Source organism: Bos grunniens, chromosome 17 (genome assembly GCF_055505025.1).
Source record: "Bos grunniens cultivar Pamir isolate PY7600 chromosome 17, Bosgru_T2T1.0, whole genome shotgun sequence".
Taxonomy (NCBI): Eukaryota; Metazoa; Chordata; class Mammalia; order Artiodactyla; family Bovidae; genus Bos; species Bos grunniens.
This window is the reverse complement of record NC_141181.1, coordinates 4,131,804-4,145,082: the sequence shown is the minus strand read 5'-3', so window position 1 is coordinate 4,145,082 and position 13,279 is coordinate 4,131,804. Positions and strand designations below refer to the sequence as shown.

Below are 13,279 nucleotides of genomic sequence, written 5' to 3'. Positions count from 1 at the left end.
AAGTAGTGTGTTTTGACTTTACTGCTTGGTCTTCCCCCCACCTTTCTCCTTCTTCTCAGGCCTCCCTATTCCCTGGGACACAACGAGATTGAAATCAGGCTGATTAATAATCCTACAATGGCCCCATTGCTCAAGTGAAAGGAAGAGTTGCATATCTGTCACTTTAAATCAAAAGCTAGAAATGATTAAGCTTAGTGAGGAAGGCATGTCAAAAGCAGAAATTGGCTGAAAGCTTAGGCCTCTTGCATCAGTGAGCCAAGTTACGGATGCAAAGGAGAAGTGCTTGAAGGAAGTGCAAAGTGCTGCTCCAGGGAATGTACAAATGAAAGTGAGACAGCTTTACTGCTGATATGGAGAAAGTTGTAGTGGTCTGGATAGATCAAACCAGCCACAACATTCATTCTCTTAAGCCAAAGCCTAATCCAGAGCAAGGCCCTGCTGCTGCTGCTGCTGATGCACTGCTTCAGTCGTGTCCGACTCTGTGTGACCCCACAGACGGCAGCCCACCAGGCTCCCCTGTCCCTGGGATTCCTAACTCTCTTCAATTCCCTGAAGGCTGAGAGGTGAGGAAGCTGCAGAAGAAAAGTCTGAAGCTAGCAGAGGTTGGGTCATGAGATATGTCAGGAAAGACCCTGTCTCCGTAATAAGAGTGCAAGGTGAAGCAGCCAGTGCTGATGTAGAAGCAGCAGAAAGTTACCCAGAAGATCTAGCTAAGACAATTAACAATGGTGGCAACAGTAAATAGAGGCTTCTCTAGTGGCCCTGCGGCAAAGAATCCACCTGCCAAGCAGGAGACATGGGTTGGGTCCCTGGGTTAGGAACATCCCCTGGAGAAGGAAATGGGAATCCCCTCCAGTATTCTTGTCTGGGAAATCCCATGGACAGAGGAGCCTGGTGGGCTATAGTCCATGGGGTTGCAAAAAGTCAGAAATGACTTAGTGACTAAACAACAGATTTTCAACATAGACAAAACAGCCTTCTATTGGAAGATGCCATCTAGGACTTTCATACTTAGGAGAAGACAATGCCTGGCTTCAAAGCTTCAAATGACAGGCTGACTCTCTTGTTAGGGTCTTATGTAGCTGGTGACTTTCAGTAGAAGCCTAAGATTTGAAAATCTTAGGGTCCTGAAGAATTATGCTCAGTCTACTCTGCTTTTGCTGTATAAATGCAATAGCAAAGCCTCGATAGCAGCACATCTGTTTGCAGCATGTTTACTGAATACTTACTAACCCCCAGGGAAAAGATTCATACTATTGCTGCTCACTGACAATGCACCTGGTCATTCAAGAACTCTGGTGGAGATGTACAGTGAGATTAATGCTTTTATGCCCGTAACACAACATCCATTCTTCAGCCCATGAATCAAGGACCGATTTTGAATTTCAATTCTTATTAGTTAAGAAGTACATTTCATAAGGCTACAGCTGTCATAAATAGTGATTCCTCTGACGGATCTGGTCAAAGTAAATAAAAAGCCTTCGGGGAAGGATTCACCATTCTAGATGCCATTAAGAACACTTGTGGTTCATGGGAAGAGGTCAGAATATCAACATTGACAGGAGTTTGGAAGAAGTTGATTCTATGCCTTGTGAATGACTTGGAGGAATTTAAGCCTTCAGTGGAGGAAGGAGTTGCAGATGTGGTGGTTAGCAAGGCAGCTAGAATTCAAAGTGGAGCCTGAAGAACTGCTGCAGTCTCATGAGGAAACAAACGAGGAGTTGCTTCTTATGGATAAGTAAAGGAAGTAGTTTCTTGGGATGGGATCTACTCCTGGTGAAGATGCTGTGAAGCCTGCTGAAATAACAAAGGGTTTAGAGTATTACATAAACTTAGTTGCTAAATAAACAGCAGGGTGTGAGAAGACCGACTCCAATTTTGAAAGGAGTTCTATGTGGGTAAAATGCTATCAAACAGCACCACACTGTACAGAGAAATCATCATGAAAGAGTCAATCAATGCAGCAGACTTCACTGTCTTATTAGAAGAAATTGCCACAGCCAACCCGACCTTCAGCGATCACCAATCTGGTCAGCAGCCACCAACTTGGAGGCGAGACCTTCCACCAGGAATAAGATTACAACTCCTTGAAGGCTCAGGTGATGGTAGGCATTTTTTAACAATAGAGATTTAAAAATAAAGAAATGCACATCATTTTTTGGATATAATTCTGTCACACACTTAATAGTGTAGTATAAACATACGTAGTGTAAACTTTTATATGTACTGGGAAGCCAAAAAACTTGTGACTTGCTCTGCTGTGATAGTCACTTTATTGCAGTGCTCTGGAACCTGACCCAAAAGGTATGCCTGTATACTACGTCCCTGAAACTTCCTTGTTTTGTAACTTGATGTTTGTGCTTCTTAATCCCTTTCACCTATTTCATTCCCCTACTCCCTTCCCCTGTGGCAACATCTATTTTATTCCCTGTATCTATGACTCTGTTTCTGTTTTGTTATGTTTGTTCATTTGTTTTTATTTTTTTTATATTCCACATGTAAGTGGTATATGATATTTGTCTTTGTCTGACTTCTAAACTTAGCATAACCTTCTAGGTCCATCCATGTTCTCAAAATATGCAAACTTTGGTCCTTTCAATGGCTAAGTAATATTCCATTTTACATGTATACTCCCTCTTCTTTATCCATTAATCTATTAAGGAACATGCTGCCATATTTTGGCTATTGTAAATAATGCTGCAATGAACAGGGGGGTGCATACATGTTTTTAAGTTGGTGTTTTTACCCAAGACGTACCCCAGAGAAGAACTGCCGATGGTAAGGTAATCGTATTTAAACATTGTTTTTTTGTTGTTGTTGTTATTGCTGTTTTTTAGGAATCTCCACAGTTTTCCATAGTGACTCCAACAATTTACCGTCCCATCCACAGGGCACAAGGGCTCCCTTTTCTTCACATTCTTGCCAACACTAATTATTTCTTGTCTTTTTGATAATCATGATTCTGACAGATGTGAGATAATATTTTTTTGTGGTTTTGATTTCCATGTGATTTGATTTCCCCAGATGACTGATGAGCATCTTTTCATGAGCCTGTTGGCCATTTGTATGCCTTCTTTGGGAAAATGTCTATTCAGGTCCTTGGCCCATTTTTAAAATGAATTGTTTGGTTTTCTAATATAGAGTTGTATGAGTTCTTCATATATTTGGAGATAGACCCCTTATTGAACATATCATTTTCAAATATCTTCTCCCATTCAGTTGGTTACATTTTCATTTTTGTTGATGGTTTCTGCTGCCGTGTAAAAACTCTTTAGCTTGATGTGGTCCCATTTGTTTACTTTTGCTTTGGTTGCCCTTGCCTGAGAAGACAGATCAAAAAATATTGCAAAGACTGATGCCAAAGTGTGTCCTGACTATGTTATCTTCTAGGATTTTTATGGTTTCAGGTCTTACACTTAAGCCTTCAATCCATTTTGAGTTTATTTTTTGTATATAGTATAAGAAAATGGGGTCGTTTCATTCTTTTACACGTAGCTGTCTGGTTTTCCCAACACCATTTACTAAAGAGACTGTCTTTTCTTCATTGTATTTTCTTGCCTCCTTTATTGTAGATTAATTGATCACATTAGTGTGGGTTTATTTCTGCACTCTCTACTCTATTTCATTGATCTAAATGGCTGTTTCTGCCAGTACCATACTGTTTTGATTACTATAGCTTTGTAGTTTGGTTTAAAATCAGACAGTGTGATACCTCCAGCTCTGTTCTTTCTCAAGATTGTTTTAGCTATCTGGAGTCTTTGGTGGTTCCATACAAATTTTAGGATTATTTGTGAAGAATGCCATTGGTATTTTAATAAGGATTGCATTGAACCTGTGGATTGCCTTGGGTAGTATGGATTTTTAACAATATAAATTCTTCCAGTTCATAAGACCGGTATATCTTTCTATTTATTTGTGTCATCTTCAATTTATTTTATCATTGTCTTAGAATTTTCCAAGTATAGGTCTTTTACTTCCTTAGGTAGGTTATTCCTAGATATTTTATTCTTTTTGATGCTGTGATAAATGGGACTGTTTCCTTAATTTCTCTGTTTCATAGTTCATTGTTAGTATATGGAAATGCAACATGTTTCTTTGTATTCATTTTATACCCTGCAACTTCACCAAATTCAATAATGAGTTCTAGTAGTTTTCCAGTGGCATCTTTAGGATTTTCTGTGTACAGTACTATGTCATCTGCACACAGTGGTACTTTTACTTCTTCCTCTCCAACTTAGATTTATTTCTTTTTCTTCTCTGATTGCTGTGGCTAGGACTTCCAAAACCAAATTGAATAAAAGTGATGAGAGTGTATATCCTTGCTTTGTTCCTGATCTTAGAAGATAACGGTTCAGTTTTTCACTGTTTGAATATGAGGTTAACTGTGGGTTTGTCAGTGTTTATTATGTTGACACATGTTCCCCCTATACCCACTTTGTTGAGAATTTTTATCATAAATGGATGTTAACTTTTCTCAAGTGCTTTTTCTGAACCCATTGAGATGATCATGTGATTTTTATCATTTGTTTAGTTAGTGTTCTTTATCATGTTGATTGATTTGCGGATGTTGAACAGTCCTTGCATCCCTGGAGTAAATCCCACTTGATCATGTTGTATGATTTTCTTCAATGTATTGTTGAATTTGAATTCCTAATATTTTTTGAGGATATTTGCATCTATGATCATCAGGGATACTGACCTGTAATTTTTCTTTTTTGGTAGTGTTTTTGTTTGGTTTTGGTATCAGGGTAAGACTAGCCTTATAGATTGAGTTTGAGAGTGTTCCCTTCTCTCTCTCTCTTTTTTTTGAATAATTAGAGAAGTTTAAATGTTTGGTAGAATTCCCTGTGAAGCCATCTTGTCCTGAATTTTTGTTTGTTGGAAGTTTTTTGATTATTGGAGAAGGAAATGGCAACCCACTCCAGTATTCTTGCCTGGAGAATCCCAGGGACAGAGGAGCCTAGTGGGCTGCTGTCTATGGGGTCGCACAGAGTCGGACCCCATAGACGGGGTTTGTTGGAATTTTTTGATTACTGATTCAATTTAATTACTAGTAATTTGTCTATTCAGATTCTCTATTTTATGTTGATTCCGTCTTGGAAGACCATATATTTCTAGCTATTTATCCATTTCTTCCAGGTTGTCTAATTTGTTGGCATATAATTGTAGTAGTCTCTTATGATTGTATGTTTATGGTTGTAATTTCTCCTGTTTCATTTCTGATTTTATCTGGGCCTTCTCTTTTTCTTGATGAGGCTGGCTAAAGATTCATTAATTTTGTCTCAAAGAAACAGCTCTTGGTTTTGTTGATCTCTTCTATCTTTAAAAGTCTCTATTGCATTCATTTTCTTTGCTTTTTTATTATTTCCACTCTTCTACTAACTTTGGGCTTTGCCTGTTCTTTTTTCTGGTTCCTTTATATTTAAATTTAAGTTATTTGAGATTTTCCTTGTTTCTTGAGGTATACCTGTATTGCTATAACCTTTCCTCTTAAAACTGATTGCTGCATCCCGTAAGTTCTGGACCTTGTGATTCCACTTCCATTTGTCCTGAGGTGTCTTTTGATCTCCTTTTTTTATTGCTTTATTTACCCATTGGTTGTTTAGTAGCGCATTGTTTAGTATCTATATGTTTTTCTTTTTTCCAGATTTCTTCCTGTAGTTGATTTCTATTGTCATACTATTATGATTAGAAAAGATACTTGATATGATGTCGATCTTCTTAATTTATTGACACTGGTTTGACATATGGCCTAGCATGTTATCTATCCTGGAGAATGTTCCATGTGCACTTGAAAAGAATTTGTATTCTGCAGTTTTTGGATGCAATGTTGTATACACATCTATTAAGTTCATCTGATCTAATCACTTAAGGCCCATATTTCCTGACTGATTTTCTACCTGGGTGATCTATCTATTGAGATAAATGAAATATTAAAGTCCCCTGCTAATACAGTATTGCTGTCAATCTCTCCCTTTATGTCTGTTAATATGTGCTATATGTATGTAGGTGCTCCTATCTTACGTGCATAAATATCCCCAAATGTTATATTCTTTTCTTGGACTGACTCCTTTATCATTTTGTAGTCTTTGTCTTTTGTTTTAGTCTTTGTTTTAAAGTCTATCATTTCTGATGTAAATATTGGTATCCTAGCTTTCTTTCACTTTCCATTTAGAAGGAATGTATTTTCCATCTTTTCACTTTCAGTCCCTGTGTGTTTTTAGATCTGATGTGTATCTCTTGAAACTAGCATATAGATGGGTTTGAGTTTTTAATCCATTCAGTCACCCTATGTCCTCTGATTGAGTATTTAGTCTGTTTACATTTAAAGTTCTCATATATATATATTTACTGCCATTTTGTGAATTGGTTTTTGGTCATTTTTATAGTTCCTTTCTCCTTCTTTTATTCTCTTCCCTTACAGTTTAGTGATTTTCTTTAGTGTTTGCTTAGAGTTCTTTTCACTTTATTTTTTTGGTATATCTATTGTGGGTTTTTGGTTTGTGGTTCATGAGCTTCATATATATGCTGCTGCTAAGTTGCTTCAGTCGTGTCCGACTCTGTGCGACCCCACTGACGGCAGCCCACCAGGCTCCCCTGACTCTGGGATTCTCCAGGCAAGAACACTGGAGTGGGTTGCCATTTCCTTCTCCAATGCATGAAAGTGAAAAGTGAAAGTGAAGACGCTCAGTCGTGTCCGACTCTTCGCAACCCCATGGACTGCAGCCCACCAGGCTCCTCCATCTATGGGATTTTCCAGGCAAGAGTACTAGAGTGGGGTGCCATTGCCTTCTCCGTCATATATATGGACCTGTGTATAAATATATATATATATATATATATATGGATTTGTTTTGAACTGATGCTCACTTATTTGAATGCATTCTAAAAGTAGTACATTTCTACTCCTCTCCAGCCCATGTTTTATGGCTTTGACATCATATTTTATACCTTTTTGCTTTGTGTATCCCTTAACTATTTATTGTAGTTATAATTTATTTTACAGACTTTGTCCTTTCATATTCATACTAGTGATTGATTTATTGCCTTCACCAGTGGATTTACCTTTACCAGTGAGTGTTTTCCTTCATATATTTTCATATTTCTAGTTATGGCTAGTTGTTCTCCACTTAAAGAAAACTCTTTAACATTTCTTGTGAAGCTGGTTTAGTGGTGATGAACTCTTAGTTTTAGCTTATCTGGGAACCTCTTTACTTCTGCTTTGATTCTGAAGGAGAAATTACCTTGTTGGGAAGAGTATTCTTGTTTGCAACTAAAAAAAAAAATCCTTGTAGCACTTTAAATATATCCCGACACTCTCTTTTGGCTTGTAAAGTTTCTGCTGAAAAATCAATTTATAGCTTTAGGGGGGCTCCCTGGTATGTCACTCATTTTTCCTTGCTGTCTTCCAAATTTGCTCATTATCTTTAACTTTTGCCATTTTAATCATGGTTTGTGTTGACATGGATCACTTTGGGTTCATCATGCTTTGGATTCTCTGTGCTTCCTGGACCTATATATGTTTCCTTCCCCGGCTTAGGGAGTTTTTCTTCAAAGATGTTTTCCGTCATTTTCTTTTTTTCTTTTCCTTTTCAGACTCCCATAATGTGAATGTTAGTATACTTGAGGTTGTCCCAGAGGTCCCTTAATGTATCCTCATTGAAAAAAGTTCTTTTTGTTGTTGTTCTGATTCATTGACTTTTACTGTCTTCCAGTTGCTGTAGGAAGGCGGACCCCTTCCAGGGCCCGAAACTGGGCTCTTGTCTAACACTTGGAAATGAATTGTCTGAGGAGACACATGTGCTGACAAAGCAAGAGATTTTACTGGGAAAGGGCACCCAGGGGGAGAGCAGGAGGGTAAGGGAACCCAGGAGAACTGCTCTGCCGCGTGTTGGTGGTGGCTTATTAGTTCCGTATTCCTTACCAGGATCTCCTGTCATAAAACAACTCATGCAAATGGTTACAATGGTACCTGGCCAGGGTGGGTGGTTTCAATCAGTGTGCTTCCCCTAACACAGTCACTGATCCATTCTTCTGTATCATCTAATCTGCTATTGATTCCCTCTAGTGTATTTTTTTGTTTCAGTTATTATATCCTTCAGCTCTGATTGGTTCTTTTATATTTGCTAACTTATTTGTTGAAGTTCTCCCTCTGTTAATCCATTCTTCTGAGATTTCTGAGCATTTTTATGACCATCACTGAACTCTTTATCAGACAAATTGCTTATCTCTGTTTCATTATTTTTTTTTTCCTGGAGTTTTATCTTGTTCTGTTCTTTTGAAAAAAAAAATTACTTTGTCTCCTCCTATTTGACTTTTTGTGTTTGTTTCTATGAATTAGGAGGCGTGGCTTTGGCACCAGCTTTGCTTTGTGAACTATGTTTCCGGGCAGCTTGGCAAGCTGGTTTGCACTGGAGTGGGCGTGGGCTGGGGATTTCCCAGGGTGTGCCTGGAGCCAGTGTTCTTTAAAAAAATGCTGTGCTTCACTGAGTCCCAGTTAAAAGGGATCTTATGAAACATGATTTAAACGAGGATTTGTGACCTTGTCTGAGAAATGACTTGTCATTTACATTATTTCTATGGTGAGATGCTTTCTCTGCTTCAAGCAATTGACGTACCACCATTATCTAGACAGCATTTTCCTATAGGTGTAATCCTGTCCCATCAGGGAATTACCTGGAGCAGGAAACTCCCAGGGGCTGCAGAAGGTGTCTCCAAGGACTGTGAGGTTGTGTCACCTGTAACAGGGGCCAGAGAGGACTTGGGGGGTCTTCCTGCCACAGCAACTCCTTGGGCTGCTGGTCCTATGACTTGGTGCTGAGCACTGTGGATCACTGTTCAGTGCACGAGATAAAGGCAGAAGTTAATGCTGCCACAAATGGTGACGTGGGAAAAGTGGCTGCTCTGAGAGGATCTTCCCTCCACCCTCACAGCACCAGTTAGCACCAGAGTGGGCTTCCTTCAACTCCACACATATTCTCTACCTCGAGGGTCCCTGCTCACGGCTGTGCCAGCATTAGAGCTGTGTCTGCTTACTAACTGTTTGAACTGCAGGGTTTCTCTATGCAAAGCAGCCGGTTACCATAATTAAGCCGCAACATGCTCTTGGGGCAGGGGCTTTGCACTCCAGTAGTCTGTGGCTTGATTCTGGGCTCCCTGACTTACTGCCTGCGGGACTGTGGCCCCCTGCTTAGCTTTTCTTCCTACAATTTCTTCATTTACGAAGTGGGGGAGGGGGACAGGTAACACCAGCTCCTAAATCTGTCCTAAAGATTATGTGAAAAAATGTAGTCATATTTAAAAGAACTGACATGTTAAATGTTCAATATGTCATATCATTGTAATAGATGTGTTATGTTTTCCAAACCTACCCTTCCCTGCCCCCACTCAAATCTTCCTGTTTATTGGCAGTATGAGTTTGTAGAGCCCAGAACTCCCTTGCTATTCACAGTACACTGAAATAGATACGCCAGATTAGACACTGTGCTCGTGTCAGAGCAGCCTCCACAAGGGGAAGCTTGGCTTTGGGCTGGAACTGATGTGATCGGTCCCAGCTCTTTGTGGCTGACCTGTGGCCTGTGTTTGAGCCTGAATATTGCTTGACAGAAACCTGACTGTAGTAGAGAGGAAACCCACTTCCCTTTCTCTGTTCTCTCTCCCACAGCAGGGCCTTGGTGCACTCTGGAGAGGAATAACCAGTTTTTAAACTGCATTGGTACTAGAGATGCCTCTTGGGTTTGCCCTCTGCACCATGCAAATCTGCTCTGACCAGCTTTCCTCACTTGTCATGAAGTCCTCCACTTCCAAATGGGACACAGTGAGACTCACCTATAATGTGATGAGTAAGCAAGCATCCATAAAGACCCTTAGGGCATACTATTTCTCAGGACCTGGAGCTCCTTTATCCAGACTACTTTTCTGGAAGGAATGGAGCCTTAATATGATACTCCCATTGTCTCTTAAAATGTTAGTGGAGCATCTTGGCTCTCAGACTGTGCCAAGGCTAGGAGCTGAGGGGCAGGAAGAAGCTGGAGGAGGAGCAGCGGAGGGCAGGGGGCTCTGGTCATCTGAGATATAGGAGCAATGAAGCGTCAGGAGGTGTTGTAGGTGTTTTAGGCATAGGAGTTCCTCTTCACAGGCAGAGAAATAGCTCAGTGTTTAGCTCAGGGAATTCATTAAACAGTAGAAAAATGACGCTTTCTCACTGAAACAAAATGTGAATTGCATTCAGGAGATGAAAACAAGTACATTTCAGTTCATCCAAAACATAGATCTCTTTCACAAGTCTTAAACAATTTATAAAGTATATAGCGTTTTGTAAGAAGGAGAAAGGGTACTGTATGCTCATTTGCTGATGGGTAAGCCAGGCCCGACAAAGGCTGTGTAAAGCCCTAAACTGGCCAGCTTAGAAGGTTTCTTAATATCACCCTAAAGCTGTTCCCTAAGTGGGATTAAACTAAAATACGCATAAACGTGAAATTCATTTACTTGAACGTCAGCTTTCATCATTACATTTATTTATCTGGTTTCTCTCACTGAATATATTTTCCTTCTCCAAAGCAGAAGTAAAAGTTGATATCTGCCTTTCCCACTTCTCTAGAGGATTACAAATAAGCATGCGAATGGCTAAATAATCATAAAAATATTTCATGGATACTTCTGACTTATTCTCCAACACAGATCAAAATCTGACATTGTCTTATTGCCATTGAACACTACACATTTTCTCTTTATCTCAGCAGTTTTATCTGAATTGGATTCAGATCTTGTCTACAGAACACAGAGAGCAAGAACTTGTGGACACATTATGAGACTATAAACCCTTTGGAAAGATTAGTGAATGATCCGATGGAATTATATACATTTCCAGAGGTTGGCAGTGGTAACTAAAGTGAGTGCTGGAATATTAAAGCCTCATTTGTTATGTGAGTAATAGCTTGTCTGTTGCTTATGATTTATCAGATGTGAAATACATACATAGCTGTTGGAAGTACAAACTTCTAACTCTTACTTTATGATAAAATGTCTGTGACCTGACTTAGCATAGAACCCTATAAAACGCTGAACTAAAAATCAACATGCAAATAGTGCTCTAGAAAATTTAAACAACGGTTTCACTTCTCTTCCTCCTGGCTTTTACTAGCTATTGTCTAAAACAATAAAATTTACAGGCATGTCTGAATCCCCATTAAATATGAATGTGAACACACAACAGTAGAGCAAGTCTCCAAACAGTTTTGCAACAAAGGGTCAAAGAGATATAATACCCTACTCCCCATCAGATCAGATCAGATCAGTTGCTCACTCGTGTCCGACTCTTTGCGACCCCATGAATCGCAGCACGCCAGGCCTCCCTGTCCATCACCATCTCCCGGAGTTTACTCAAACTCATGTGCATCAAGTCCGTGATGCCATCCAGCCACCTCATCCTCTGTCATCCCCTTTTCCTCCTGCCCCCAATCCCTCCCAGCATCGGAAAAAGGAAATTAAATATACTTTCTAATGGTTGAAATGAAGGGTGTGCTGAGGAAGGAATGAATGAAATACATACCGTGGTGTTCTCCCTGAGAGGGGTTTTCGGGTAGCTCTGAAGAGGATGTAGCTGGTAATAACTGAGAACATCCCCCACATAGACAGAAATCGCCACCAGTAAAGTTTTATCGTGAAATACAAAGGGACAACCCACATCTGCAACAGGGTCACCAGCTGTCAGAAAGATGAACAGAAAGTCTCCTTCAATGACTGAGGGCCAGACAGCATGTCTACTATTGACTCTGGGTTAGGGGTTGGGGGAGCCACCTTCACCACCCTGTCTGGGACATGGCACCTGGTTCACCACCCCACATGCAGAGCTCTGAAGGGCACAGTTATTTGAACATTCAGATGGGAAATAATCCAAAATATCCATCTTCCGTCACCTCCTGCAGATATTTCAGATGGAAGGAACTTTAGGCTGAAACAGCTCTGTGCTGTTGGACAATGCACTTTAGTCGTAAAGTTGGGGACCACAATGCCTGCCTTCCTGTGCTGATTCAAAGTGAAAGTGTTAGTTGCTTCGTTGTGTCTGACTCTGTGACTCCATGGACTGTAGTCCAGCAGGCTCCTGTGTCCATGGGGTTTTCCAAGCAAAAATACCCGAGTGGGCTGCCATTCCCTTCTCCAGGGGATCTTCCCAACCCAGGGATCGAACCTGGGGCTCCTGCACTGCAGGAAGATTCTCTACTTTCTGAGCCACCAGGGTGGGACACAAATGGCATCACAGCTGTAAGGGCTCTGGAAACATCCTGGGCTGCAGGGAGCAGGGGCTACAGTTACTCCCACGGCACATATACACACGCACAGCGATGGCAAAGGAGGAGGTGGTGTCAGGGCATGTCGCGTCAGGGACCCGCCTGCCTTCCGTCCCAGTGCACTGTGTGGGGAAAACCCTTGCATCCTGACTGCGGGGTGATCTTGTCCCTGATCACTGGATCTGTAGACCACCATTTGCTTCTCGTCTTTTCTCTTCAGTTACTGGTGCCCTTTCCAGGCTGTTCCAGATGGGAATCAAACTCCTTCCTGTCCCTTCTATGTGTCACCCCTTTGTGGCCTGTGACGCTGACCTGAGTCCCAGTAGCCTTCAGAAGGTCCCTTAAGTTGGCTGGCCTCAGTTCTGCATGGCAGGAAGCAGGACAGACTGAACTGATGGGCTGTGGGTCAATGACGTGATACAGTTACCACAGTGATATTTTTACTCTACAGATCAGGCCTAATGCCAGCTACTCACCTCCTGGTAAAAAGCAGATTGGTTGGAGAAGGGAAAGGCTACCCACTTCAGTATTCTGGCCTGGAGAATTCCATGGATGAAGTCCACGGGATTGCAAAGAGTCAGACGCGACTGAGCGACATTCATTTTCACTGGAACAGTAGCAATAACCCTTGGTCTTTTATGTTTTAGAACATTCGACTAACTGCCTGTATTTGCTCAGCACTAATATATGAGGTGGACGGCAAAGACATTTGTCTCACGTGTGGAGTTAAATTGGTAATACTCTGTTCAGGAAGATTCTGAGCCTGGGTCCTGTCTGAGCAGTGAAGATCAATTAATTATAATCATGGTCAATTAATTATGTCTGCCAGGGATGTGGAAAGAGTTGTCAGAGCATGCGTGTCACATGCCTGTCATCTGAGTATAAAAAAGACTAATGTTGTTTGCTTAATTTCTTCATCTTTGTGATTAAAAATAGGCGGCTTAGAAAAAAGTTTATGGGTATACTTTTGGGTCCTTTAATAAGAATTT

General features: G+C 40.7%; 1 protein-coding gene across 4 annotated transcripts in view; it reads right to left on the bottom strand.

Moving 5' to 3' along the window:
- The window catches only part of RNF175 (ring finger protein 175), a 67,130-nt gene that overhangs the window by 16,015 nt on the left and 37,836 nt on the right, over positions 1–13,279 (bottom strand). For 3 of the 4 annotated variants that reach the window (XM_086346225.1, XM_086346226.1, XM_086346227.1), the window contains one exon: positions 11,552–11,706. The exons of the other annotated variant lie outside the window; for it this stretch is intronic. In XM_086346225.1, the coding sequence (XP_086202351.1) occupies positions 11,552–11,706 (155 nt within the window). The remainder of the gene's footprint in view (positions 1–11,551; positions 11,707–13,279) is intronic. 4 annotated transcript variants of the gene reach the window in all.